The 26,862-nt window shown below is 39.5% G+C and overlaps 1 protein-coding gene across 7 annotated transcripts in view; it reads left to right on the top strand.

The window, feature by feature from the left end:
* Positions 1-5,119, top strand: part of Cdc27 (cell division cycle protein 27) — a 507,070-nt gene extending 501,951 nt beyond the window's left edge. For all 7 annotated transcript variants that reach the window (XM_068226370.1, XM_067141899.1, XM_068226371.1 and 4 more), the window contains one exon: positions 4,448-5,119. In XM_068226370.1, the coding sequence (XP_068082471.1) occupies positions 4,448-4,666 (219 nt within the window). In that variant the 3' untranslated portion in view covers positions 4,667-5,119. The remainder of the gene's footprint in view (positions 1-4,447) is intronic.
* The last annotated feature ends 21,743 nt before the right edge of the window (positions 5,120-26,862 follow it).

Here is a 26,862-nt window from a genome sequence, read left to right on the forward strand (position 1 = left end):
TCTTATGAGGAGACCTGTATCTCAAAAACTGAAGATGTTACAGACATGAAAATTGAAATTTGGAATCTCCTTTGAAAATAAAGAAACGCGTATTTTCGGGTTTTTGGATAATCCGATGAATAGGGGGTGAACAGGAGTGACAAATTGGGTGAATTTTCAAGAAGACTATATCTACAAATTATATCAGTCACGTTACATGTTACAGATTTGAAAACAGGCATTTGGAATTTCCTGCAAATAAAAAGAAACAAATATTTTTTTGGGAAATCCACTTACGGGGAACTGAAAAGGGGATGAATTTTTAAAATTAGGGTATCTACAGTATATCTCAAAAACTTAACATGTTGCAGATGTGAAAATTGGTATTTGGACTCTCCTTTAAAAATAAAGAAACACGTATTCTTTGGTTTTCGGAAAAATACACCACCAGGGGGGTATTTGAAAAATTAGTTGAATTATTTGTATGAGAATATACATACCAAAAAATGTAAAGATGTTACAAACGTGAAAACTGGTGTTTGGAATCTCCTTTAAAAATAAAGAAACACGCATTTGGTGGGGGAATCAACTTGGTCGGGGGGATGAAAACGGAGATGAATTTCTTTTACGAGGATACATATATCTCAAAAACTGAAGATGTATCAGTCGTGATAATTGGTATTTGGAAGCTCTTTTAAAGAACTGGTATTGTTTGTTTTTGGAAAATTCACTTGAGTGGGGAGTGTGAAAGGAAATTAAAAAATTGAATTCCTTTTCTGGAGAAACTTATATCTCAAAACTGAAGGTTACAGACGTGGAAATTGGTATCTGGAATCTCCTTTAAAAATAAAGAAGCACGCATTTTTTGGGTGGGGAGAAACCAACATGGGGGGGGGAATTGTAAAAGGAGTTGAATTCTTTTCATGAGGATACTTACAATCTCAAAAAGTGAAGATGTTACAGACATGAAAATTTGTATTTGGAATTTTCTTTCAAAGTAAAGAAACACGTAATCTTTTATCTTTGGAAAATCCACTTAAGGGGGGTGAATGAATTGAAAAATTAGTTGAATACTTTGTATGAGGATACTTATAACTCAAAAACTAAAGATGTTACAGACGTGAAAATTAGTGTTTGGAATTTCCTTTAAAAATAAAGAAACACGCATTTGTTTTTTTACGGAAAATCGACGTAAGGGGTGTGGAGTTGAAATTAAGTAAATAAGGAGATGAAATATGTTTATGAGGGGGTGGGGGGGCGGGGGGAATCAACTTGGGGGTGGAGGCGGTGAAAAAAATAGTTTAATTTCTTTTTATGAGTATACATATATCTCAAAACTGAAGATGTTACAGTCGTGATAATTGGCATTTGGAATCTCCTTTATAAATAAAGAAAATGTTTTTTGTTTGCAGAAAATTCACTTAAGGGGGAGGCTGAAAGGAAGTGAAAAAATGTAATTATTTTTATGGAGAAACTTATATCTCAAAAATTTAATGTTATACACGTGAAAATTTGTGTTCGGAATCACCGCAAAAAAATTAAGAAAAAGCGTTTTTGGAGCGGGAGGGGGAATCAACTTAACAGGCTGGGGTGAAAAGGATTTGAATTCTTTTTATGAGGATACTTATATCTCAAAAACTGAAGATGTTAGAGACATGAACACCTGTATTTGGAACTCATGTTCTTTTGTCTTCGGAAAATCCACTTAGGGGGATAGAATGAATTTAAAAATTAGTTGAACTCATTGTGTGAGGATACTTATGTCTCAAAAACTAAAGATGTTAGACATGAAAATTATTATTTGGAATCTCCTTTAAAAATGAAGAAACACGCATTTGTTTTTTTATGGAAAATCGACGTAAGGGGTGTGGAGTTGAAATTAAGTAAATAAGGAGATGAAATATGTTTATGAGGATACTTTATCTTTAAAACTGAAGCTGTTACAGACGTGAAAGTTGGTATTTTGAATTTCCTTTCAAAATAAAGAAACACGTATTTTTTTGTTTTCGGAAAGTCCACTTACGGCGGGAGAGGGTTGGAAAGAAGTGAAGAAAAAGAAGCTGAATTATTCTCATGAGTATACATTTATCTCAAAAACTGAAGGTGTTACAGACGTACAGGCATGAAAACTGTTATTTCAAATCTCCTTTAAAGATAATAAAAAATGTATATTCTTTGTTTTTGGAAAATCCAGTTAAGGGGCTGAAAAGAATTAGAAATGCAGGTGAATTTTTAAAATGAGTACCGGTATATCTACATTACATGTCAAAAACTTAACATGTTAGTGACAAGAAACTTGGGATTTGGAAAGTCTTTTAAAAATACAGGAACCTGTACCATTTTTTTTTTTTCTGAGAAGGCATTTAACATGGGGTGAAAAGAAATGAAAAATAGTTGAATTACTTTTTTATAAGGATACTTATATCTTAGAAACTGAAGATGTTACAGACGTGAAAATTGGTATTTGGAATCTCCTTTAAAAATAAAGAAACATGTGTTTTTGTTTTCGGAAAATACACTCGGATGGGGGCGAGGGTGGGGGAAGGACTGATCAAGGGGTTGAATTCTTTTTATGGGGATACTTATGTTTATCTCAAAAACTGAAGATGTTACAGATGTGGGAATAGGTATTTGGATACTCCTTTAAAAATAAAGAAACATGTATTTATTTTTTCGACCTGAGAGGAGACTGTTTCTCACATGTACAGTTCTGTGTCGCATGGTCGTCTTAGCCCCAAATGCTAATACCACAAACATGGTTTACAAAGAATTTCTGGGGTAAATGAAACTCAATTTTTGGGTGAGTTTTTATACTTTAGGATTTTTCAGATAATGTCTTAGTTCAATGCCGAGGAACGATTATTTTGATCAAATTACGAAATCCACGCGAGCGAAGCCACAGGTAATTGCTAATGTTATGTATAAGAGTAATAGGAATATCGTCTACACCTTTAGCCTTTGATTTAATCAAATACAAAACATTTTTTACCTGATTTTCTGTTACTCTGTGAAATGTGAATGGTAGATTGGCTGGAGGGCAGGGCAGTGAGTCGGTACAGTTAATTGGGGTAGGTTGAATATTTATTCTACTAAGGGCCTGTACTACGACAGTGAGATAACAGTGCGGTTTCAATTTATGTGGCGGTTTGCTCATTACGACTTTCGTTTATGTATAGATACTGCACGGATGCGGATATCCGCTAAGTTAATGTGTAGGCGGATGCAAAATGTATGGCAGTGCATATAGTATTGTGGATAATTTCTAAATAATGATGTTTATTGATTTTAACTCAAATATGGTTTATTGATTTTAACTCAAATATGCTCTTTTTTTTTTGCTTGTAGTTAGGCGGCCCTTGACATTGGTATGGGAGAATGGTGATATGTAAAGAGCCTCGACACCGTAAAGCCGATAATATTTATGATGACTGCCCAGTGCATAAACATACAAATGATGCAGTGAACACACTGTTAAGCCCCCTCGCTCAACCACCAATATATATATATACACACACACACACACATACACACCATGTTTTTTTTTTTGTTTTTTTTTAATTCTCTTGCATGCAGTTGCAACAGCTATAAGGAATAACCTTAATTAAATATTCAGTTGACATGTAATTTGTTGCAGAATTGTTTACTACAGGATACCTTCAAAATCTTTTTTTAATCAGAACCCTACTTTTTTGGGAACCCTCATTTGGGGCTTCTGGTGTGGTGTATTATATTATTATTATTATTATTATTATTATTATTATTATTATTATTATTATTATTATTATTATTATTATTATTATTATAAACTGTTTTATAACTACTGGTTAAATACACCATATTTGATTGATTGCTAATTTTCATTTGAAATATATATCTTTTCAAAGGTAATGCTCCATATAATTTTAATAGCTTTAAATTTATTTTTAGATCATTTTATAAGAAAATAAGGCATTTTGAATTAGATCTCCTGATTACTTTAAATTCATAATAATTTTCTTCTCATCATCTTTTAAAAACCAGTCAGTGGGTAAATTATTATTATTATTATTATTATTATTATTATTATTATTATTATTATTATTATTATTATTATTATTATTATTATTATTACATTTCATTTCATTTTGTACCATTAGGGGTGATGACCTAAATGTTAGGCCCCTCTAAACAATAATAATCATCATTTTCATTATTTGTTTTTTAGTAAATTTTTTCATAAAGTACAAGGAGACCTCATTGTTTGAAAGTTGTCTGAAATGCCCAGAGCATCTGATGTTTCTCTTTTATTGTTTTGTGACCTTTTAAGATTATGTAATATAGGATGTCATTGCTCAGAGAAAATTTCTTCTGATCAGACAGGCAGATTTGTGACATACTGCAAGCCATTAAAATGGATATTTATGCTAGTTTTCATCAAGTTATAATTGTTCCTTTGCATAATACCTGCATATATCTTTCTTTCATGCAGGTGCACAAGAAGTTAGGAAACACACACCTTGCCTTGATGCATTTCAGCTGGGCCACAGATCTGGATCCTAAGGGAGCCAACAGTCACATCAAGGATGCTGTAGATCCAAGCATGAGCCGTAACTCAGGAGAGGAAGACTTTGGCCACTCGGGTGCATCGCCATGCAGTGCTGTATCAGTTCCCTTTCTTTATCCACATTATTCCTGTCATGTTACATAAAAATCTGAATAAAGTGAACTATGGTGCTTCCTTTGTTTAATATAGAATTTTGATTGGTATGAAAGAGTTGACATAAAAATTATTTTTTGGCTGGATTGTCATTTAAAATGTACAAGTGGTCTTGAATATGAAATGCAGGTAGAGTCTTCAGTGACTTGACTGAAATGGAACTTTGATCATAAGTTTCAGCTTTGAGAGAAGCTAAATAATCAAAATTTGTTTTCTTCAGATTGGTAAAAGTGCAGCTTATATAAACCAGATACCTGAAATTTCATAGGTGACAATGCCAGAACTTGAATACAGTTTTCCAAAACGTATTGTAAATAAATAAAGCTCAAAACTTGATATGACTGGCCCGTGTATTCTGTGATGCCTGGATGTGATGTCCATCAATAGATTGTTGTATTTCCAACCAAGAAAATACTGCAGCTTAATATAATTTTTGAGAAAGTTTTTCAGTGTCTTTGGTTGCATTTTGTTCATTTCTAGGCCATATGATGCCTCTGTTTCCCAAAGTCCCATGTCCTAACCTAGGAATACTGCCCCATTCAACAGTTATTCCTATATCTTTGACTTGCTATCAATAAGGTGGTGTTTTTTCATGCTCAAGTTTTCTGGCTTCATATTTCTCATCTCAAGTAGGTTTTTTCTATTTGGATTAATGAGATTGTTTGTGTGAGCTCTTTATTATTTTTCTCCCTTTTAGTTTCCAAAAGTAATTTTATTGGCTTTAAATCACATTAACTAGGCTACTTTTACAGTTTTCAGAGATGTCAGTTTGCCAGAAATCATTTCCTTAACATGTCAGTAAATCAGCTATTGTGAGGCTGGCACATTTGAGCAACTTCGAATACCACTGGACTGAGCCAGGTGAAACCTACTTATATGAACTCGAAGTTAGTGCCCTACTGTCAGAACCACCCAACCTAGCCCTTTACGTATCATGTGACACACTGACAGAGGTGTTTGGAAAATAAACCTAGAGTAGGCTTTGTAGTTAACATGACGAAAGTTATTGAGGGTAGACAAGGAGTTCAGTGTATTAAAACTTTATTTCTGACCGACGTTACATTTGCTTATGACAGTGCCATCCTCACTGATACTCATACAACATACATACTTTGGTGTATAGTTAACATTGCCACATCATATGACCTGAAGGTAAACACAGATAAGATAAAAATACTAAAGATTAATAAGATGCAGGCTAAGCAGAAATAAATAACAGGATTGGGAAGTTAGCGGCAGATTTGCATCACTTATGTAATGCTTGTGGAAGAAGAAGAAATGACTTAAGACCAAGATCTGCCTCTTTTGTATGTTGATTCTGCCAGTCCTTCGATATACCTACATTTGCTGATGACAGTGCCATCCTCGCTGATACTGATGCTACATACAGTACATACGTGACTGTCTTCCAGATGAGATGCCACCATCAGATTCTCAGCATTATTCTTCGTAACCACATAGAAAATAAAACCATCCAGAAACAGTGTGATGACCACGCAACTACTGAAGAATTGATCCAGGTGAGGAGACTTAGGTGGTTTGGCCATGTCTGCCATATAGTCATGAGACATCAGATTCATTTTACTGATATGTAACCTATAAGTATTCCACATTGTCAACAGATTCGGAAATGTCATTAAGATTGTAATTTAATTACAATTACAGTCTAATTACAATTACAATTTATTTCCAAAAAACCGAATATTCCATTTGACCTGCTCATTCACATTTTCAGAAACACAAAATAAAATAGTCAAGGTCTGATTTTTTGTTCTATTTACAGTACTTTACTTAGGCAATCTTCTGTATTCCCGTATCCCTCAGCCCCGCCTTGATAACTTCCCCCACTCCCCCCCTCTTCTCTTGCCGCTTCCCTTCCTTACTCTCTCCTCTCTTTCTCCCCACACCTCCTTCACAATACTTAATTTGAACCTCACCCACTCCACTCGTCATTCATGCTTCATTTCCAGCTCTGCTCAGCTTGTTACAACACAAAGTAATTCCCATATGGCATATTTCATTTATGTATATTTTCCCCCTAATTTAACTCTTTCTATCTTAGCTGTCATTTATTCTATGTCAACTGTACGGTCCGCATTGAACTGCGAAATCCAACCACCTTTATTTACTATTATGTATTAAGCCTCCACGTGCAACAATCATCATCCTTCATGATTCTCAAAACAGAAGAGACTTTTTAACATCATGCTTCGCATCCATGTGTACTGAATTTATGAACATCTTGAGAAGACAGCGTGACTTCGGCTCAGTTGATCTTCGAATGGAAAGCAGCATCTTTAGCCAGCCTATATTGATATCCTTGACCAGCAGTTTAAGGATCTCTTTCTTAAACAACTTTTTTTAATATTGTGCAGCGCACTGGTTTTTTTATGATTTTCTATCATAGAGCTATTTTTTAATGTAGTGCAGCACATTGCTCAAATTCTTTTCTTAATATCTTACATGGTATGTACATTTTTAAGACTTTGTGTCTTTACATTGTTTAATTTCTTCGGTACATTTATGTTTGATTTTCTTTAGGCTGATGATGACCTACTGTTAGGTTGAAACTAGTCCCTGAACACATATGTAATTTAAAACATTGTACAATTTGTACTGAAAAGGTGAACCTGAATAATATATTATTTAAATACTATTGTAATGGAGTGCAGTCGAACGAAGACAGGCGATGCAGGAAATATTAGATTAGGAAATGAAGTCTCAAAGGAAGTAGATGAATATTGTTACTTGGGTAGTAAAATAACTAACGATGGCAGAAGTAAGGAGGACATATAATGCAGACTAGCGCAAGCAAGGAAGAGCTTTCTTAAGAAAAGAAATTTGCTCACTTCAAAGGATGTTCCTGAAGACTTTCATCTGGAGCGTGGCATTGTATAGTAATTTCCACGTAAGGAAATACCCCAGAAAGTAAATATCGCCACCCGATGCTCTTCTTTTCTCTTTTTTGTAATGGCGGATCACTGCTGCCAACCTGCCTGGTTACATATTAAAATCACCAGACATAACCATAACAAACTAACCTCAATGTAGGAAACACCGATAATCAATGTTTCCCTACCCTAGTAAATGATAAAAGATAAGATCAAATAAATCAAGATAATTATGAATATCTCGTCGATTTCCACGCTCAATGAGGAATTAAGGAAATAAACACACTTTCTCACTCAAATTATCCGTCTTTATTTTGATATACACTAGGCGTACTATAACCATATTCTTGACAAGAGGGGCGTGTTAAACGATGCAGTTTATTTAATAAGTCTTTGCAGTGTGATTTTAGAAAGTTCCAGACATCCAATGACTTCCCTTTCTTTTGCGCGAACATTTCCTTCTCTCTTCAACACCGGTAACCAGTAAGGAGAGAAATTATTGGGCATATTTTCAGCCTGCAGGCTGGTTATATCTTCAAGCTTATCAGGAAATATATAGGAATACTAATGTGCCAAGCTCCGTGAACGGAAATTAGGTCAGGTTTCAAGTTCACTGCGGATTTGAAAATAATAATGTTATAAGTTCTACTGCCAATATTTCGTCCCGCAAGAGTTATTTCGTGTACCGGTAGATCTAGACATGAGACTGACGTACTTGAGCACTGTAATCATTTCACGCAAACAATGTTAATAAATGCATTATCCGAACATGCCACAATTCTACTTACTTGGTATTAGCCAAATAGATTTACAATCCCACAGAAAAAGAAAATATGCTTTAAATATTCTCGCAAATGTATCACTAGTGACTTTAACGGCGATGCGGTGGCAACACGCAATTCATGCTAGAACAGTGATTGAACGTTGCCAACGTGCCAGATTAACGGTTAATGTAAGACGTCGTATCGGCAAGTAGGGTCCCTAAACTGTATGGTTACCGACACTGAAAAAGACCTGCAAAATACCCAACAGCAAGAAAAGTAACTATAAATCGATACCTTAATATTACAGGGGAGAAAGGGTAAGGTTGCACCCTTAGGGTACGTCCTTACACGGAGAGGACTATATGGAAGTGAAGCATGGACGATAACTAGCTCAGAAAGAAAGAGAATAGAAGCTTTTGAAATGTGGTGTTACAGTAGAATGTTGAAGGTGAGATGGACAGATCGAATCACGAATGAAGAGATACTGAATTGAATTGGTGAGAGGAGATTGATTTGGCTAAATTTGACGAGAAGAAGAGATAGAATGATAGGACACATCTTAAGGCACCCAGGACTTGTTCAGTTGGTTTTTGAAGGAAGTGTAGGTGGTAAGAACAGTAGGGGTAGACCAAGGTATTAATATGTCAAGCAGATGTAAGATGCAATAGTTACATAGAAATGAAAAGGTTAGCACAGGTTAGGGTGGCATGGAAGCTGCATCAAACCAGTGTATGGACTGATGACTCAAATAACAACATACTTATTGAAACAAGAAACCTAATTTAAATCAGTAATACTTAAATAAGATTTCTTTTTAAATAATTATTAGGTGAAATGCATATTTCTTTTACATTTCATGAACTTGAAATAAATTACCTTTTAAAATGGGATCCCGGAGCTACAAAGTTTAATAAAAGGCAATCAGATTGTAAATTAAGATGAAAATACAAAGAACCAGAAAATATTCACCACAAGAAACACAGTAAATAAAAGTTAGGTAAACACGGCCTTGGGCATCACTACAACACAATCAACGGCAGAAGATAACCCCACATGCCCATATCAGGTAAGCATCCGACACTACTACAACAGTTACAAGATGAAAAGATAAAGGCAAGGTCCCCAGATGACCAGACACAAAAGATACGAGACCATGATATAATAATGAGCAAGCAGAAACAATTCAAGCTTCACAACCGATGTAGAATTTAAACACTAACATATCTCCGAATTCATCAAATAAACTTTAAATGATTGACAGAAAATAAAATTTATAAATTTTCGTAAATATAATACAATTTCAATTATAAAACTGAGCAATCCGCTCAAGAAAAATTAAGAAAAACTTGTTAAATGAACAATATAAAATTAAAGCAACAGCCGTTCAGGAGAGATTAAAAGAATAAATGGAATATACATTAAGAACAGAAAATTAATTAAACAGAATCACTTTAAACACAGAATGAAGGTTCAGATCCATCATGTTTAATTTTTATGTGAGTGATCACTGAAATTTATCAGAAAGATACACTCATGGGGGGGAAACCGCCAAGTGTAACAATCCCATTTTCCAGAAATTTTGCCCAGCGAAAGAGGGGTCAAAATAAGTGAACACGTATTTTGGCTTAACTCTAGACACTCGACCGTTTCTGAGAAAATGACGGTCAAAGTTTTTGTCGTGCTGATTATAAAATTACAACTGAGTTTCACAATAAGTATTATATAATATGGTATTTTTCAGGGATTACAATGTTTGGTAAGTTCATTTTTATATAAACACTTCAGGGAGAAGCAGTGCATTCCCTTGGATGATACTAATCATAGAAACATTCAAAACATAGAAATTTCGCACACCACAAGCATCGCTCAAAGGCAGGTGTGCCACAGTTACATTTCTGGGTGGAGACATCACTCGGGAAAGAAACGTTGTTAACATTACTGAAGATTTCAAGTGTTGGCAATAAGTTTGAGACAAACCATGCATAACGGATCATTTTTCCAAAAATTGGCACTTGCTATTGGTTATGAATCAATGTGTGGATTTTTATTGCGTTGTGTCTAGTCATGATGTCCCTTTGCTGTGCAATGAGTGTAGAACAATTTATATTTTTAAATTAATTTACCAGACAGAACATTAATAGACAAAAAAAAAAAATTACAATATTTCAAAATGCATTGAACAAAACCATTTGTGTAGTAATCATCAATGGACAAAAGTAAATAAATGAAACAACAACAAGAAAACACAATTCATCAGGATTTGAACACGGGGCGCGAAAGTGTCAACCCGCAGCGAAAGCCACTGTGCCACCATGTCGGTTCAACTTGCTACGCATTAATAAGCCCATAAAACACACCGGTAACTTCAACGGTCATTTTCTCGGAAACAGTCAAGCGTCTACAGATAAGCCAAAACATAGCTTATTTTGACCCCTCTTTCACTGAACGAAGTTTCTGGCAAATCGGATTGTTACACTTGGCGAGATAACATTTCACTGCTCTTACTAAATTAAGCATGTGTGTGACATCACCTTCTGAACACACACTTGGCGGCCATGGTGTATAATTTTACGTATCTCAGGATTTAACCCACAAAAATCCTTTAATTCACTCAGGGAAATAGTTTGAATCACACACACACACAATCATTCTTCTTTGTAATTAAAATAATTTCCAAGTAGCATACTCGCAGAGAAGCTCCAAAATATGATGAGGTGTAGCATGACTTGCAGTAGTGGAGCAATCATCCTTTCGGTGCAATGGTTTAATATATGAACAAGAAAATAATTAAAGTATAGTCTCCAGATTTGAGCGGCACTGAACCGTCGTTAGGAAGCCAGCCAGTGTTGAGTAACATTATAATATTACCCTTAGGTGGGCAGACTCCATTTTCTTACCACTGCGCTGGGTAAGATGGCGGCAGGTCTACATGTAGTGTTCCAAGTACTCCGTATTTTCTTGTTGTTTATAGTAGTTAAACACGTCACGTGTGAAAGTACCAAAGTGATCTTTAACGGTGGGGTGTTCAATGAGTGTCTTAGCGGTTGAATCCTCCAAGAGAACTTGCCAATTCTGAAAAATTGAAAAATATTGTGCTTACCGTGGTGCACCAGTGAAAATGTGTACGTGACCGCTGATACTGGCAGTGCGCTTCACGCAAGGCACAGGGTTGCCAAACCACCTTCATCAACATTTCACCTCATTCTCCTGACCATAGCTGCATGTGGAGATCTAGAAACAAATCCAGGATGTCTAAACAGAAATGTAACATAGAATGTCATATTTGCTGTTGTAAGGGCCACATCAATCAGCTGTACGTGAAGTGTGTGTCGTGTGAAATGTCGATGCATAAGACCTGTGCCAAAATCTCTCCATCTGATTACCATAAAATTAAACATGGCTTGTCGTCTTGGCAGTGCTGGAAGTGTTATCTCCCGGTACCATCAGACTCGTTCTTCAAAGTGCCAAACAAAGGAAATTATGTAAATAACTCTGTAAATAGTAATGACTCACTTACCATGTACAGGGCTCCCGTAATATCACCATTCTCTCATTTAATGCCTGTAGTATAATGGGTTATAGGAGACAGCAGGAGATTAGAGCATCACTGGCAAGTACCGAACCATCAATTTGTAAGTGTCTGTGAAATGTGGTTGAGCAGTGCTACTTATGACGGTGAAGTATTTCCGCAACCATACTTGATCTTCAGGAAGGATAGAACCTCGGTGTCTGGAGGGGGTGTTCTCTTGGCTATACGACCGGAACTACAACCAATCTGGCCGGGCTGAGTGGCTCAGACGGTTAAGGCGCTGGCCTTCTAACCCCACCTTGGCAGGTTCGATCCTGGCTCAGTCCGGTGGTATTTGAAGGTGCTCAAATACGACAGCCCCGTGTCGGTAGATTTACTGGCACGTAAAAGAACTCCTGCGGGACTAAATTCTGGCACCTCGGCGTCTCCGAAGAACTTAATAAGTAGTTAGTGGGACGTAAAACAAATAACATTATTTTTACAACCAATCTGACTAGGATACTTGGAGACTGACAGTGAAGCTCTATGGGTGGAGGTGACATGTAGGGGCAACAAATTCTTGATAGGTAGCATATATCAGGCTCCGAAATCCATGCCGTGTTTAAATGAAGGATTACTGGAATCTCTAAGACGAATGCAACTGGCAGTGCGCTTCACGCAAGGCGCAGGTACAATCCCGTCTGCCTCACAGGGGTTTTAACCTGGACATAATATGGACCCGTGATTCCGCTCCGATCCCTGGAAATCCGTTGGCAGACACATTCCTAACAGCATTCTATGATCTCTTTCTATAACAGCTTGTTTTAGAAGCAACACGTATCAGCAAAACATCTCGGTCTATATTAGATCTATTTCTCACCAATCATCCCTCCTCAGTATCTCGAGTTGAAGTCGTACCTGGCTTCAGTGATCACCATGCCACTGAAGCGACTCTAGCTACCCTGGATTGCAGAACCAAACACAAATCCAGGCCTCAATATAACTTCAGGAAAGCTGACTGGAAATCCCTCTCCACCTTACTACTGAATCACCTACCCACTCCAACCTCCTTATCAACCTGTGACGTAGACTCTGTGTGGCTCGCCTGGAAAAATACATTTTTCTGGTGCGTTAACCAAACTACCAAAATGCACATTGAAAAGAGAGAAGAAATCTCCGTGGATTAAGAAAGAACTTTTGAAGTTAATAAGGAAACGGAACAATCTATACAAAAAGTGAAAACAGTGCCAAACGGAACAAGCGTGGGAAAAGTTCAAGTCCGTACGGAAAGACACTAAGAATAGGATCAAGGTGGCTTACGATCAGTATATTCACAAGGTTTGCTCAGATACCAAAGAGCTGTGTAAGCTACTAAAAAGGAACTATCTGCACCAAGCTCCTTTCAAGCTAACGGGAAATCCATCTCCACGCCCACAGACATTGCCTCAGCCTTCAGTGAAAAATTTAAAGAGAATTTCTCCCAGGCACAATCAGCTGGGGACATGTATATAACCAACATACCCGTACCGCCCCTCCTTCTCACCAGCCTCTTCTTCTTGGAACTTGAGGTACTAGCAACTTTTAAGAGGATTCGACCCATTGCGGCGAGCGGCCCTGATTAAATATTCAGCCGTGTACTCCGTGACTACGCTGAGTCAGTGGCACCATCTCTCTGCGAACTATTCAACCTGTCACTTCACTGTGGATCACTGCCTCAAGATTGGAAGTGTGCTGATGTAGTTCCGATTTTCAAGAAAGGAGACAAAGCACTCATTGACAACTATTGGCCAGTGTCTCTCACATCCCACATATGTAAATGCATGAAACAACTGGTAGCCTCTAATATACAGGAATACTTCTGGGAAGGTAATCTGCTATGTAAAAGCTAGCACGGTTTTCTTCCAGGAAGATCCTGTAATACTTTATTAACAAAGGTTATTGATGAGTGGCAGTTCTCCCTGGAGAAATCTAAAATTGTTCAGGTAGACTGCGTGGCTTTGGACTGGGCTAAAGCTTTTGACCAAATCCCTCATGAACGACTTTTGTTAAAATTAAGCAGATGAATGTTAGGGGCAGTGTACTGGCATGGTTGCAGTCATTTCTCAAGGGTCGAATTCAACGTATTGTGTTTGATGGAGTTCGATCTACGACCGTTAAAGTAACCTGAGGAGTATGTCAAGGCACCGTCTTGGGACCTTTATTATTTAATACATTTGTCTCTAATTTACCTAAATGTGTGACCTCAACCATAGCCCAGTATGCTGATGACACTGTAATGTACAGGGATGTACAATGTGCAGATGTTTGTCTGAAGTTACGATCGGACTTGGACACTATAGCAGTGTGGTGTTACGTCAACGGTCTCAATATTAATGCTGGCAAATGTAAATACATTAGGTTAAGTAGGTCTCAAGACCCAGTAGATTGTATATATAACATTAATAATGTACATATTGAGCAAGTTAAAACCATGCATTTGTTAGGAATAACCATTATTGAACAACTAAAATGGAACACCCAAACAGAGGAAGTGAGATGCAAAGCTGCCAGGGTGCTCGGTTTTATGCACAGAAGCCTCCGTGGGTGCAAGTCGAATGCTTGCTTGTTGTTTTAAGGGGCCTAACATCGAAGGTCATCGGCCCAAGTCGAATGCTATACGGACAGCTTACCTGACACTAGTGAGACCTATACTAACGTATGGTCTACCTGCCTGGCACCCTACCACTGCAGCTAACCTTCACAAACTAAAAGGATCGGTGCGACGTAAAGCCCCTAGCAAAAAAAAAAAAACCTAAAAGGAATCCAACGTCGCACTGAACGACTAATAAACATCTTTTTTTTTTTTTTTACGTCGCACCGACACAGATAGGTTTTATGACGACAGTGGGACGTGATACAGGTGTTGATTCCCATAGGGAACATGAAATATTTGTCCTGAATGAGTAAATTTATAATACCAATATAATGGTCCGTTATTGGACATTATAAATTTTCCAGCTAACTCATTCTTGGTTGCCTGCTTTTCGCCCTCGTGTGCTAAGTTGAGCTCATCAGTTGGTACTTGGAGCACCTACCAAGATGCAAGGCTAGTGCATACTGTGGAGGCATAGCATAGCATAGCAGGCCGTTTGTTCAATTCCTTCACCAGAGGTGAAGGCGGGCTATCAGTCGAATGAGCGGCTCTTCGGCCTTCGAGAGGGAGGAGTATCTTGTGTATTAAGTATTCAGAGAAGTATGTTTGTACATACCGAAAAGGAGAGGGTAATATAGGGTGTCTGGCGCAGGAATCACAGAAACCGCCAAGGGAGCCCCCAGAGTGTGCCCGCATCGCACGCGCTATAGTTTCCCCTCACTAGACCCCGTTTATTTGCCAGAAAGAAATACATGGTATACAAAAGTGACAAAAAATAATGTACAAATTTATTATGAAGTGCCTCTTCTATGGCACTGTAAGAAAAAAACGAAAATTATAGTCCAAGTAAGTCTTTTTGCCACTTCTTTGGCAGTAAGAAAATCACAGAAATATATACACAGAATATCATACACTGTTGTACGGATCACTGCAGTAGCAGAGTAGGAAAAACAAAAAGGAAAACAAATACATCAGATCACGAAATAAGAATACATGATGCACCTAGTCTGTGGCCAAATAAATGCAGAGATATACAGAATAACTAAAAGAAAGTAAAAAGCAGTCGTGCCACCACTCGGCACATTAAATATGAAATAAAATAGGCATTAAATAGTGCAAGGAATGTGTTCTTGCCTAGTCTGTACTAATGAATGAAAACAACAAGTAAACACAAAGATAAGGGAACATCTTCTGTGCCTCACTTGGGCACAATACTGCAAGTAAACAAAAATAAATAAACACCAAAGCTTACTGCCTCGTCTAAGGCACTAAGTAAGAAACAAAGAGGGCAATGAAAACGAAACACAAAATGCACTGGATATAACAAAAAGGAAGAGAAACGGAGAAAATAGCTTGAGGGAACACTGCACTTCACTGATTGCACAAACATTACAGAGATGGCACTGATGGTGCCGCTACGGCATGTCGTTGGAAAAGGCAATGCTCCACCACAGCTGGGATCATAGTAGGATAAATATTTGTGTAATTATAAATGCAAGACCTATGGATGCGGTGGGGAGGGAGGGGGGGGGGTGGAAGTGAAGGCGGTGGAGTAGGGAAGAGGTAAAAGTGCTGAGGGGAACGAGTGTCACGGAGAATAGCTGTAGCGAGAGGGGAAAGTGGGAGAGCTTCTTCAATAAGGGGATTAAGATGACGAAGACCACGAGTGAGATAGTTATAACGCAGGGAAAAGTGTAATAGGGTTGAAAATTGGCTGAAGGAGTGTCAAGTTTCAGTCGGTACACAATGCATAATGCATGTCGGTCAAATTTATGAAGATTCCAATAGTCTAAGGGGTAAGTATCAATCCAAGTCAGGGATGCTTAAGTAATAACAGGATGGATGAAGGATTTATAATATTAATGCGTTGTGGGGGTTTAAGGCCGCAGGTATGTCCAGTAAGGGAACGAAGGGCACGAAAACGGGAAAGGGATTTACGGTGGATAGAAGAAAGGTGAAGGTTCCATTTAAGGTTATTTTGAAATTTAATACCGAGATATGTTAGTTGGTTAGTTTCAATGAGGGGCGTATTATACATGGTTAAATGAACTCTATGAGTGGGACGACAAATACGGGACTTGGAGCGAAAGAGCATGAACTGAGTTTTCTGAGGATTGACGGAGAGGTGCCAAATATTAAGTCAATGTTCAAGAGTGTTGAGGTAGTTCTGAAGTTTGGATTGAAGGGAGGTACGGGTATGACAGAGGGCTAAAACCGCAAGGTCATCTGCGTATTGATATAAACAGAGGGGAGCACGAGGGTGAGGAATATCATACATATACAAGGAGTAGAGAAGAGGGGAAAGGGGCGAGCCCTGAGCAAGTCCGGATGTAATACGAAAGGTGAAGGAATTGTCCACCTCCGTAGCGTAACGGTTAGTGTTATTAGCTGCCGTCCTCGGGGGCCCGGGTTCGATTCCCGGTACTGCCAGAAATTTAAGAATGGCAGGAGGGCTGGTATGTGGTTGAAATGGTACATGCAGCTCACCTCCAATGGGGGTGTGCCTGAAAAGAGCTGCACCACCTCGGGATGAGGACACGAGTTTACATTTTTTACATGGGTACCATGGATCAAAATATCAGCGCAGCGGGAGTTAAGGTAATTATAAAGGAAACAGAGAATGGTGGTAGGAAGCGGTAAATGACTAAGTTTATAGAAGAGACCAGGATGCCACATGCTATCAAAAGCTTTATCAACATCCGGGCTGATGAGAGCAGCGGGTCAGTGAGTTTTAAGAAAGGTAGTAAGAGAGGAGGTGATATTGAGTGGAAAAATGAGAGCAGAAGGGGGCTTGGGAGGAGGGGATAAGATTTAAAGAATGCAAATATTTAGACATTCGCTGAGTGAGAATACCTTCAAAAATTTTTAATGAGGAGAAGAGAGATGGGGTGATAGGAATGAATATCAGAGGGAGGTTTAGTGGGTTTCAGAAAGAGCAGGATATTTGCTTTACCCCAGTGCTTGGGATAAACACCAGTGTAGAGCATGGTAGTGTCAATACTGGAGAGGATGTGGATTAGGAGAAGAGGAGCTTCACGAATATGACGGTAGGTGATACGATCACTTCCGGGGGCTGTATTGTGACGGTGACGGAGGAAGGTAAGAATTTCTTGCGGAGTGATGGGAGCATTAAGCGGATGGTTATAATCAATGGTAGGAAAGTGGAGAAAGGATGTGTCACGTTAATGTTGTTAAAAATAAGGAAGTGTTTAGTTATCGTAGATGAATAGAGTACTGAAAATAAGCAAAAATCAAAATAACACATAGGATAGAAATATGCTTCAAAAAATCAAGACACCAGTCTGACCAGTGTGGTAGGCGCAAGCAAACATGGGCGAAGTTCAGCAGCAAGGTAATGTAAACAGTGAAACCGATGCACTCCTTCACATAATGCGTGCCCAGCATTTAACAAAATTCTTCATCAAATAGTATTCAGAAACCAATCGCAGCAAATGAGCAGAGTCTGGCACGAAGTGTTATGCTGAGACCTATCCAGAAGTCATACGTGGTAAGTACGGGTTGACAAGAAATTAAGGACAGGTGACACGGCAATTGTACAACCAGTTAGATTTGCACAATACATATGTATTATAAAACCAACAAAATGTGATTACATGGACAATGTTTTGATTATTACAGGATAGAGGACGATATTCAATTGAAACCAAACGAAGTAGAAATTGTAACACCAATGAAACGGGGCAATTTTGTAAAATAGTATAAATTCAAACAAGATGGGAAGAAAAATATTAATTCTAGGTTTATATACCAAAATAATGAATAGGATTAGATAGAACAAATGATTGACTAGATGCAATATGACTAGTACCTATCAAAAAAATATATTAACTATATCCAGAAAGAATTCTAAAGTCACGAAGGCCACTGTACAATGTGAAAACCACCAGGGTCAGCTAAAAAGGAGAATAAAGGAACAATAAGAGAGAAAATGAAATCCAAGGGCTGGCGAAGGGAAAGGAAAACGTTCAGCCTGCAAATAAGTTTTGAGAAAGTAGTAGGGTTACGCACACAACCAGGCGTAAACACAGTTCATTTTGAACTTCTCATGAATATTTCCAAAACATCATTCCAAAAAAAAAAAAAAAACCCCTAACTTCGTGAACAGACGCTAGAAGTGACAATCATACCTGTGATTTTCTGTATTTTGGAACTGTGGATAAATTTTTAGTAGCCACACCAAATGCAACAATGCATATTCAGCCAGAAGGGCATATTAGAAGAGAATAATAGTTTCCTGAATTAGAAATCTATAAGATTAATTTTCGCTCACTCAGCCAGCCGTTGAAGGTTCAGATGTTAAGTTGTACATAAGATAAGATATCGCATACGGGCCAGCCGTAATGCGAGTATGAACGCCTCCCTCCACACAGTTCGTCACTGAATGTCTGATGACCAGGGCGAGCATTTATAGCGTAAGAGCTGAGTCCAGAAAGTACGAGAACCAGACGTGACGTACACAAGCAGCGGCAGAGGGGAGGGGACGGAGGGCGAGCAGTAGTCGAGTGCATAACGGGCTGGGTAAGCGGTCGAAACACACGCCGTAGCAGGCCAGAGAAGTAGAGCAGAAGGTAAAGTAGAAATCTTGATGTAGGGGAGCACGTTACAGATGGTTGGAGGTGGGGGATAAATAGTGGGTTCATCATTGTGGTCATGTAATGGGTTAGTAGAGGGAGAAAAAGTAGTAGTATCATGAAGAGCAAATGCGTCAGCTTTTTCTTTGTCATTCAGAAGGGGATGCGAGGAGGTATGGATGGGGTACGTACGATGGGGTGGTCGAGTGTGAGTCATGCGTCGAAAAGTAGTCCAGAATTGTCGAGAATCATGCATACTAGAAAGATCAGAACAGGCAGTTGTCCACTGTTTATGTTTTATGGCCTTAATATAAGAACGAGCATGGCGCAAAGGTTGTCGATGTTGGCGTAGAGTAAGAAGGTCCCGGGTTCGTACGTAGGAGTGATAAAGGTCGTGAGAAAGTTTAAGGAGAGAAAGGGCTTTAGGTGGGATAGGGGTTTGGAGGGGTGGTAAGAATGATGTGGGATATGCAGCTGATCCGCCCGAGTAAGAGCAAATTCCACTCGGGAGATGAGGGTAAGGAGATTAGGGATAGAGGTGGGAGGAGGATAGTCGGTAAGGAGATCAGTGATCGTCTGTTGGTAGGCGGTCCAGTTGGTTTGTGAGTAGCGTCTAGTAGGCGGTGGTCAGGGGTTAGGAGAACGATTCTGATAGGAAATAGTAGGAATAGTAATAAGAGCTGGTGCATGGTCCGAACCTAAAGCAAGGGAGGGGGTGATAGTAGGAGAAGTAGATAAGGACGGTGACATGATTAGAGCATCAGGGGTAGTGTTAGAAATTGTACGGTTGGGGAAGGGGAAGGGAATCTGTACGCCCCGAAGGTGGGAAACAAGATTATCAAATTCGAAGTGTTGTGAAACAGTGTAAGAGTGAATATTGATATCAGCAACAAAGTGATAATTAGAAAAAGTAGTATCAATATACTTTAGAAAATCAAGACTGGGCGGGGTTCGAGGGGGAACATAAAGTGTTACAAAGACAAGAGAAGAGTTATTAGGAAGAAAAGTCTCTAGAATAAGATATTCAGAGAAACCGTCAGGAAAAGAGTAGTAATGTTGTTGGGTGGTAATGTAATTTTTAACCCCAATAGCCACTCCGCCACGAGCTTCTCCGTGTTTATCCGCTCAAAAAAAGCGATAATGAGAGAAACGGGGCTGTTGGCGATATGTTAAGAAAGTTTCCTTTAACCTCTTCATTCCAGAGGTACACATATGTGTACCTTGATTTAGAGTTCATTGCTGGCGGTTCGTGAACTTTTTTTGTAGTTTAAACCGAGTATCCACTAGAGGTGGGGACGGAGCGAGTAATACCGATGAGTAATCCGGTTGTAGCGGTAGAGCGCACCACCGATCCCCTCCGCTTACAACTGCGAGTACTCGCGGAGGACCTGAGCACAGTGTAGCGCACAACACACGTACGAAAGTACCTGTATTCAATCTGTGTGTTTCGAATGTACGTATATATTTCCTACGCTTGTTATGTTTTGTAGATTATATTTGTGGTGTTAGTGTGATATTTAAACATATTAGTAGATAGTAGTTATATTTTTAGAACATTTAAAGGAATTTAAAGAATTTTTACAGAACGTTGTTCCACAAATGCCACGAAAACCATCGGATGCCTGGCAGTTTTTTGACATCACTGATAATAGGAAACACGCAAAATGCAAATTTTGTGGCCGCACATACGCGACGGGTGGTGGCATCATCAAATATAATATAATATAATATAATATAATATAATATAATATAATATAATATAATATAATATCTGTATTTCTACTGATAGCTGTTTGGCATTGGGACGTGTAGTACTATGTTGTCAAATATGTTTTGTAATCAAATTTGCAAAGAGGGACATTCCAGTCAACGTTCATTTACGTAATTACTTTTGTCATCCTGTAGATGAAATTATGTTAGTGTTTTTCATTATATTCCGATAAGATTCTTTATATTCAGGTTATTCTTCTCATTAACAGTGTACCGTATCACATGAACTTACGAAATAATTGTTAATACATTACTTTTCTCTTAACTTCCAATCCCCTTGTATACAAACCCTTTTGGTAGGTATGCGCCATACTTTGTTTTACTATTCGAATGAGTTAACTATACGAGTTACTAACATTTATTCCACATACTACCTCATACTCCCTAGCAGTTACATATGCAACAATTCTAGTGAATATATATGCAGTTATTTACAGTTGTTACGTTGTGAGAGAAGGGTATTAATAGGGGGATGCAATACCTTCGCAGTGCCATACCTATAACGTATTTAAACGTCCCGCGTCAGGACATTCACTCGGTAGTTCACTCGGTACTACCGGTTGATGACGTCACAACAACTGCTCCGCTCCGCTCCGCTCCGTCCCCAGCACTAGTATCCACGTATGTGTAGGTCCAAGCTTCTAAGTTCAGTCACTAGATGGAACCTCCTGCTGTGTTTACTCCGTTTGCGCGCGTAAGAAATTGGTGTTTTCATGAAATGGCGGCCAAGCACTACACCCAAGAAGATAACTGAATCATTCAACAAAACTTGCACATTATAGTGTTATATCATCATTGCAGGGAATGGAGGGAATATGTAGTAATGTTTTAACCTCTTTGAAAATTGAGTTCGGTCACTTCATGACATTCTTACTGGTGGCGAGTAGACGTTTGGCTATCGGCTCTAGCGTTCTTTTCAGTGTCGTCAGCGCATAGGATCAGTTTGGTGTGTGTCTTCTCTTGTGTTGTATTGGTTCTGCATTGGGAGCGGTGAGAGGTTGTGAGTATTCTATGTGTTAAATTCCCACCTCACTCCGAACCTCATGGCGGAGTCGAGTGGGGGTCTCGGTATGGAGGAGGAAGCCATTGAAGTGGATAACAGAGAATTCTCGATAGAAAACACATTGGTGCTTCCTGCACCTAACCAACCTAATAGTAACAGTGCTCCATCTAACAATTTATTTTCCTGTAAACCTGAAACCCAGACATATGGTGATACACATACGGGCCCCTTTGTGGTATTCGTGGAGGCACTGGATGCCAGTAAGAAATTGGGAAGCATTCATCCCATGGCGTTAGGAAAACTCTTTTATGATAGAAAATTTGAGGGTGTTACTCAAATAGCTAGACGTGGTCGACAGAGGATACAGATTGAATTTCAGAATAGACAAAAAACTAATCAATTCCTCACCAACCCGGTCCAAAAAGAAAAACAGCTGAAAGCATTTATTCCTTCCGTGGCTTTATATAAGATAGGTGTGATCCGTGGTGTTGATAAGGATTTGTCAGTGGAGGAAATATCTAAGGTGGCTGAATCGACCGCCCCCATTGTGGGAGCTCAGCGCATGAAACGCCGCTCTACTCAGGATGGGAAGGTTGTTTATATTTCCACAGGCACCATTAAACTAACTTTTCAAAGTCAGTCCCTACCCGATTTCATTTCAATATATCGAGTATGTACTCAAGTGGAACCATTTGTTTTTCAACCCATGATCTGCCGGTGCTGTCAAAGATACGGACACACCAGAAAAAATTGTAGGGCAAAAAACCTGCGCTGCGCCAATTGCGCCCAGGAGCATGAATCAACCAAATGTCAGACCTCGACCAGACTTTGTCTCAACTGTTCAGGGGATCATTCAGTAGGATCGCTACAGTGTCCGGAACATAAAAGACAACAGGAAATGAAAAAAACACAGGCCTTGGAAAGAGTGACTTTCTCCTCAGATTCCTTTTTCACACCGAACAATAATAGATTCCGGCCGCTTTTGGCTCTACAACACTTCCCTCCCCTCCCACATGCTCCTCAGGTTATTCATCCTCCACTGCCCCGAAAACGTAAATTTATGGCGGTAGTCTCTTCGTCCCCCCCCTCGGCACGATTGGCTGCCTGGCTACGATCTCCAAGGATATCGTTCAATCCTTAAAATGCCTCACTCAGGCACAACATCCACTTCCCCTATATCCTCAGTATCCGGAACTAAAGTACCGAATCCTCCCAGGCAGGTTGATTCGGCTGGAACCTCTACACAGGGGCTCTCCCGGGATTCGAACAAGTTAGCGGAAGCCATTTCTATTATGTCTGACAAACTATCAGCGTATGCAAGTGCACCCCCTAACCTTGCCAACTGGCCCAAAATGTTACTCACACTGCAGGAGGAATTACTGGCTCTATTCAATCCCTTAACTTCATCTGTTTCCCACAATGAGAATTCTTCAATGGAACGCACATAGTATCATCCCTAAACGACACGAATTATTTTTACTAATTGATTCTTATAAATCTCACATCATTTTCTTGAGTGAAACATGGTTGGCATCGAATAAACGTTTTGCTATACCCCATTATACATGTCTACGTCATGACAATTTTGGTTATGACGGAACTTGTATTTTAGTGTCAAACACCTTACAATTTTTACCGGTAGCCTTATCTTATAGCATACCTGGTACACAGGTGGTTGCGATAGTCGTGGAAAACATATATTATATTTCTATATTTTGTCCCCCACGTATCCAAGGCACATATGATAACTGGTCTACCTTTTTTTCGCAGCTCCCTCAACCCTTTATCATAGGGGGCGACTTCAACGGGCACCACCAAAGTTGGGGATGCGAAGTTTCGTGCCCCAAAGGCAATAAAATAGCTAGAATAGCGTCTTTACTCCATTTACGTATTTTGAATGACGGCACCCCTACGAGGATTTCCGCCCCTCTAACAAATAAGAGTGCGGTTGATTTAACTCTGTGTTCAAGTACTTTGGCACACCGCATGGACTGGGAGGTCATACAGGACACGCACGCCAGTGACCATTTCCCTATCCTAATTGGATTGGCTGACAGCCTGACAGCAACATTTAGCCCGGTCAAATCGAGTAGACGAATGCGCCATTTCAATACTTCCCATTTTCAACAGTTTCTAATCCACAAATTTTCGGGTTTAAATGATCAGCAGATGTCTTATACATTTTTTACAGAAACTATCACTGAATATTTAAATCTCTACCACCCGCTACAACCGCATTTTCGGCCCAAATCCATTACCTATGCACGCTGGTGGGACGCGGAATGTGCAGATTTAATTTCACGTCGGAAAACGGCTCTGCGTTCCTTTCGACGTTTGGGCACACTACAATCGTATTTACATTATAAAGTACTTGTAGCGCAATCCACCAAGGTATTAAATGAAAAACGCCGCCTAGCTTGGAAAACTTTCATTGCCTCGCTCAATCGACAGTCGACATCCAAAAAAATATGGCGAGCAATTGCAGGATTATCAAACCGGCTCTTTAATACTCCATCGAAGACCCACTACAACATGGAGGCCTTGGAACAATTTTTCCATCAACTCACGCCGGATTTTGTGACCCCACAATTTAACTTCACTGTTCCCGGTGACTCTAACCAATTTGCGTCGCTCACGAACCCCATTGATGCTCAAGAATTAACTCAGGTAATCCAAACTTCACATAATTCGACACCAGGCCAGGATGAGATATCGTACTCCATATTACAACAACTTCCCCTGTCGGCTCGTCAGCATTTATTAACGATTTTCAATCATTGCCTCCAGACGACTCGAACCCCTGACACTTGGAATGCATTTTACCTCGTACCTTTATTGAAACCAGGTAGGAACCCTGTGCTACCTGACAGTTACAGGGGAATTTACCTGGGGCAATGCCTCAGAAAAATTTTCCAAAAAATACTTCTGGAACGCCTTAAATGGTCTCTCGAATTTTATAATTTGTGGCCAAGATTTCAATTCGCCTTTCTTCCGGGACGTTCTGCATCGGATGCTATTAACCTTTTGGTCACCGACATCGTTCTGGCACGTTGTCGGAAGGAACCGTTGTTGGCCATTTTTTTTTTTATATATATATTCGTGGCGCTTATGATCATGTGGATCTTCACCTACTTTGCCAAAAATTGCTCAATTATAAATTTCCTCCCCACTTCATTAACTTGCTATTGAACATGCTGCTGCATCGATCCCTTCAACTGAAATATTTCCCACAAATACCCGCACGTACGACTTCTCTCGGGCTCCCTCAAGGGGATATTTTAAGTCCGATTTTATTCACAATATATTCCATGTCCCTAGAAAAAATTATTACGCGCAGGGCCCGTATGATCCAATTTGCCGACGATCTGGTAATTTATTTCAGCCTCCCATCACTTGACGACATTTATTCGTCATTAAATATTACCCTTAACGAATTTGGCCATTGGCTTCTGGCGCATAATTTTGAAGTATCCTTAGATAAATGCCGTGCAGTGATTTTTTCCGGGGCTCGGCGTACGGCTCATCCACCAATCCGCTTCCAAGGCTCCACAATACCGATAGTCCAGTCTACTAAATACCTAGGTATTTACCTTGACAGAAAGTTACTTTGGCACGCCCAGGTTAACTACCTGGTGGGCAAGTTGCTACCCAAAAAAACACTGTTTTTTGCATTACGACAGCGGTCTTGGGGAGCTGATCCCTCTACGTTACTTCTCTTATATCGAAATATTATTTGTTCCTCATTGGAGTATGGCTCGGGGTTTCTCGACATGGCGGCTAAGCAAAAACTTACCAAATTAGACTCGATTCAGGTCCAGTTTATTAAATTGTGTTTAGGGGTCTTACCAGCATCACCAAACAATGATACTCTAGTTGAGGCGGCGGAATTTCCATTGACTTTGCGGAGAAAAGTTATAACCACCAAGTTTCTGCTACGGAAGTTCTCCTTAAACTCCCACCCGCTGCTACCTAAATTAGAATTACTAGTTCGCTACTTTCAAGAGAAAGGTACTCCGCTACACCGTTACCCAGCGTTAGCATGGGCTTATCATCAATTCAGTTCTCTTCGTAATTCTATATTGCGTAGCCCGTCCTCAACGCATTCCCTTATCCCGTTCCAGGCTAACTATCACGTTCCCGATATGATATTGCCTACGTCTGGTAGTGACCCACTTGTTGGCCCGGCCCGGACACAAAGTGCTAGAAAATATCTCCATCGAAGTCTGTCTCCAGACGTTCACTCATTAGCTCCAATCATCTATACTGATGGATCCAAAATTTCCCACCCCCCTGGAGTGGGGGCGACTTTCTGCTCCCTGGATTTAAACATCTCTAAACAATTTGTCATTGCCCATGAGTCTTCTGTATTTATGACGGAAGCGTTCGCTCTCCGTCAAGCTCTACTGTACTTTAAATTTTCCCAGCTCACTACAGCAATTATTGCTTCTGACTCATTGAGTGTGCTACGCGCCGTACAGAATCCCCGGTCCCGATCACATTGGTACGTTCAAAATATTCGTAAAATATGTTTCGATCTTCATCTACGAGACAAACGAGTTACCTTAATCTGGATTCCGGGTCATTCAAACATAGCGGGTAATGACTTGGCGGACCGCTTAGCTCAGGCAGCCGCACACGGTCAGGGAGTGGTGTATCATTTGATGTTGCCGTTCATGGAATTTTGGAGTAGCTGTCTCTCCCACATACGCCTGCTTTGGCAGACCATCGCCCTCTACTATGGCTGCGCTAATACGCCTTCCCAATACAGCGATATGAGCCAAGACCATCTACGTAGTTGGTCTTGTATGAGCGATATGGGCCTAGTTCCCATTTTTACCGCCGAGCGCTGCTTCGCTGGCATTGAAACTGTTCATTACAGCACACGTTAAGTGTTTTGTAAATTTCTGCTTAAATATACAGCCAATCACTCGATAAATATATTTGAATCACACCTTACACCTTAATAAAGAAATTTAGTAAAGAAAGTATCCCTCCGCAGCGGAAAAACTGCACAAAATAATGTTAAC

The sequence above is a fragment of the Anabrus simplex genome, chromosome 2 (assembly GCF_040414725.1).
Source record: "Anabrus simplex isolate iqAnaSimp1 chromosome 2, ASM4041472v1, whole genome shotgun sequence".
NCBI classification, from domain to species: domain Eukaryota; kingdom Metazoa; phylum Arthropoda; class Insecta; order Orthoptera; family Tettigoniidae; genus Anabrus; species Anabrus simplex.